The sequence below is a fragment of the Plasmodium reichenowi genome, chromosome 7 (genome assembly GCF_001601855.1).
Source record: "Plasmodium reichenowi strain SY57 chromosome 7, whole genome shotgun sequence".
Taxonomy (NCBI): Eukaryota; Apicomplexa; class Aconoidasida; order Haemosporida; family Plasmodiidae; genus Plasmodium; species Plasmodium reichenowi.
Window position 1 is genome coordinate 955769 of NC_033652.1, and position 2358 is coordinate 958126.

Genomic DNA, 2358 nt, shown 5'->3' on the forward strand with positions numbered 1-2358 from the left:
GTAATAATGATTTAAGATCGATTGGTGGTATGTTTTTATCTTTGTTATATACGAGTTCATTAAAATATTTATTGAAATCAGCGTAATTATATTTTTTAACTAGATCATTATAATATTTAATATAATCATCATAATAAATATTCATATATGCTATATGTCTTGGTATTATTCTTAATCTAAAACTATAACTAAAATATTGTGGAAATAATAAGGTATCATGAAAATCCTTATTTAAATGTAGAATTAAATATAAAAGTTTTGGTCTTATAGTTCTATAGATATTATATGTAAATATTCTTGGATAAATTTTAATTAGTTTTTTTAAATCTTTTTCTTTTATTGTTTCATGTATATATAATAATTCTTTGTATTTTTTTTTTAAATTACCAAATGCAAAGAATTGTGGTATATTATATAATATATGTTGTAATTCTTTGTAATCATAACCTAATTCATTTTTATAATGTTTTAATCTTTTAATAATTGTATTTTTGTTAATTAGTGATAATCTAGGTGATGTGTAAATAATTTTTTTAATCATTTCTAAGTTCATTCCATTTTCTAGTACATTAGTTTTTTTTATAATAGTATTTCCATGCATATCAAAATTTACAATATCTTTGATATTTTTATTTTCTTTTTCGTTTATGGTATTAAAAAAATCTTTTAAATCTTTTATATTTTTAAAATAATGTTTGAAAAAAAATTCAATTCTTTCATAATTCTTTAGGAAGTAATTAAACTTTTCTTCAACACTTGTTGATGTATTAATTTCTTCATGATCTTTTAAAAGATTATTATGAGATTCTACTATATTTGGTTTGATATTTTTGTTTTGATTCTGTTGTGTTATTTTTTCATCTACTTGCATTTTTTCTTTTTCTTCTACTTGTATGTTTTGTTTTTCTTCTACTTGCATTTTTTCTTTTTCTTCTACTTGCATTTTTTCTTTTTCTTCTACTCGCATTTTTTCTTTTTCTTCTACTTGCATTTTTTCTTTTTCTTCTTCATTCTTTTGGATGTGTTCGTTTTTCTTACCTTTTTCATTATTAACAAAAACATAGTCTACTTTAACAGGTTGTAGCATGATATTTGTATAATTGTTTCCATGGTTTTGATTTTGTTCATTTTGAATTAATGAAAAATCAACTGCATGTTTATTTTTTAGAAAGAAATGGACTGATTTTTCTAGATTTCCGAATATGAGATAAAACACAGCTGATTCGTCAAGACACGATGGATAAAATAAAAAGCGTATATCTATAGTAAGGAATTTAAATATTGTATATATATCATAATTAAAATATTCTTTAGATTTTAATTTTTGTATAACATTAAGAAAGAAATTTTTATCTTTTTGTAACATGGCTAATAAATTTTCTTTATAACCTACAGCATAATTTTCTAAACTCTTTAAAGGTTCCTTTGTTTTTCTAGATACCTTTAGTCTTCTCATAAAATTACAATTTGTATTTTTTAATTTATATTCTAAAGCCCATTTAAATGAATTTAAAAATTTCTCAGGAATCTCATGAATTATTTCTTCTTCTTTTCCATCAAACTTTTTCCCTAATATTGTATTATCAATTTTTTTAAGACACTTCAAATTTGTTATGTATTTATCATTATTATTCCTTTCGAATAAATGGAATATCCTTTTGTTGAATAACTTTCTTTTACAACGGTTTATCTTATAACATGCTATAAAGGATACACATTTTTTATTTAAACAATTGTATGTATTGTAATAATATGAAGTGAAAAAATTAAATTTGTTTATATATTCGTTTATGTGATTTTTTCGTATTTCTTCAATGTCCTTTATATGGGTACATATCTTTTTTTGTATTTTCCTCTTTTTACTATAACAAAGGTATATATTTCGTTTTGTACATAAATTCTTACAAAGGGTATTATATATATCAATATATATATTGCTATATATTTTTTTTTTATTTTTATATATATTTCTTCCATATATTTGTAAGTCACTTCCCTTATTCTTAATAGATGATCTATTATTCCATTTTGTTAAAAAGTTATTACATATAACATTTATACATCTAATATAATATATGTGAGTACTTACATGGATAAGTATTAAAATGATAAAGAAAAAATTAATATTCATTATACGTAATTTTAATTATGTGTCATATCTTTATGGTCTTTCCCTTGATCTTTCTTATCATAAATAATTTATATGTTAAAAATGTTTAATTATTATGAGCTCTTCATCAAAAAAAATAAGAAATAAAAAATAAAAAATAAAAAGTAAAAAATAAAAACACTAAAAAATTAAAGTATACAAAAAAAAAAAAAAAAAAAAAAAAAAAAAAAAAAAAAAAAAAAAAAAAA

At 19.9% G+C, this 2358-nt stretch overlaps 1 protein-coding gene across 1 annotated transcript in view; it reads right to left on the reverse strand.

Moving 5' to 3' along the window:
• The window catches only part of PRSY57_0724300 (hypothetical protein), a gene marked incomplete at both ends in the record, with an annotated part of 2238 nt that extends 107 nt beyond the window's left edge, over positions 1-2131 (reverse strand). The window contains one exon of the mRNA XM_012906896.2: positions 1-2131. This exon is cut by the window's left edge and continues 107 nt beyond it. Within this exon, the coding sequence (XP_012762350.2) occupies positions 1-2131 (2131 nt within the window).
• Positions 2132-2358: the final 227 nt, after the last annotated feature.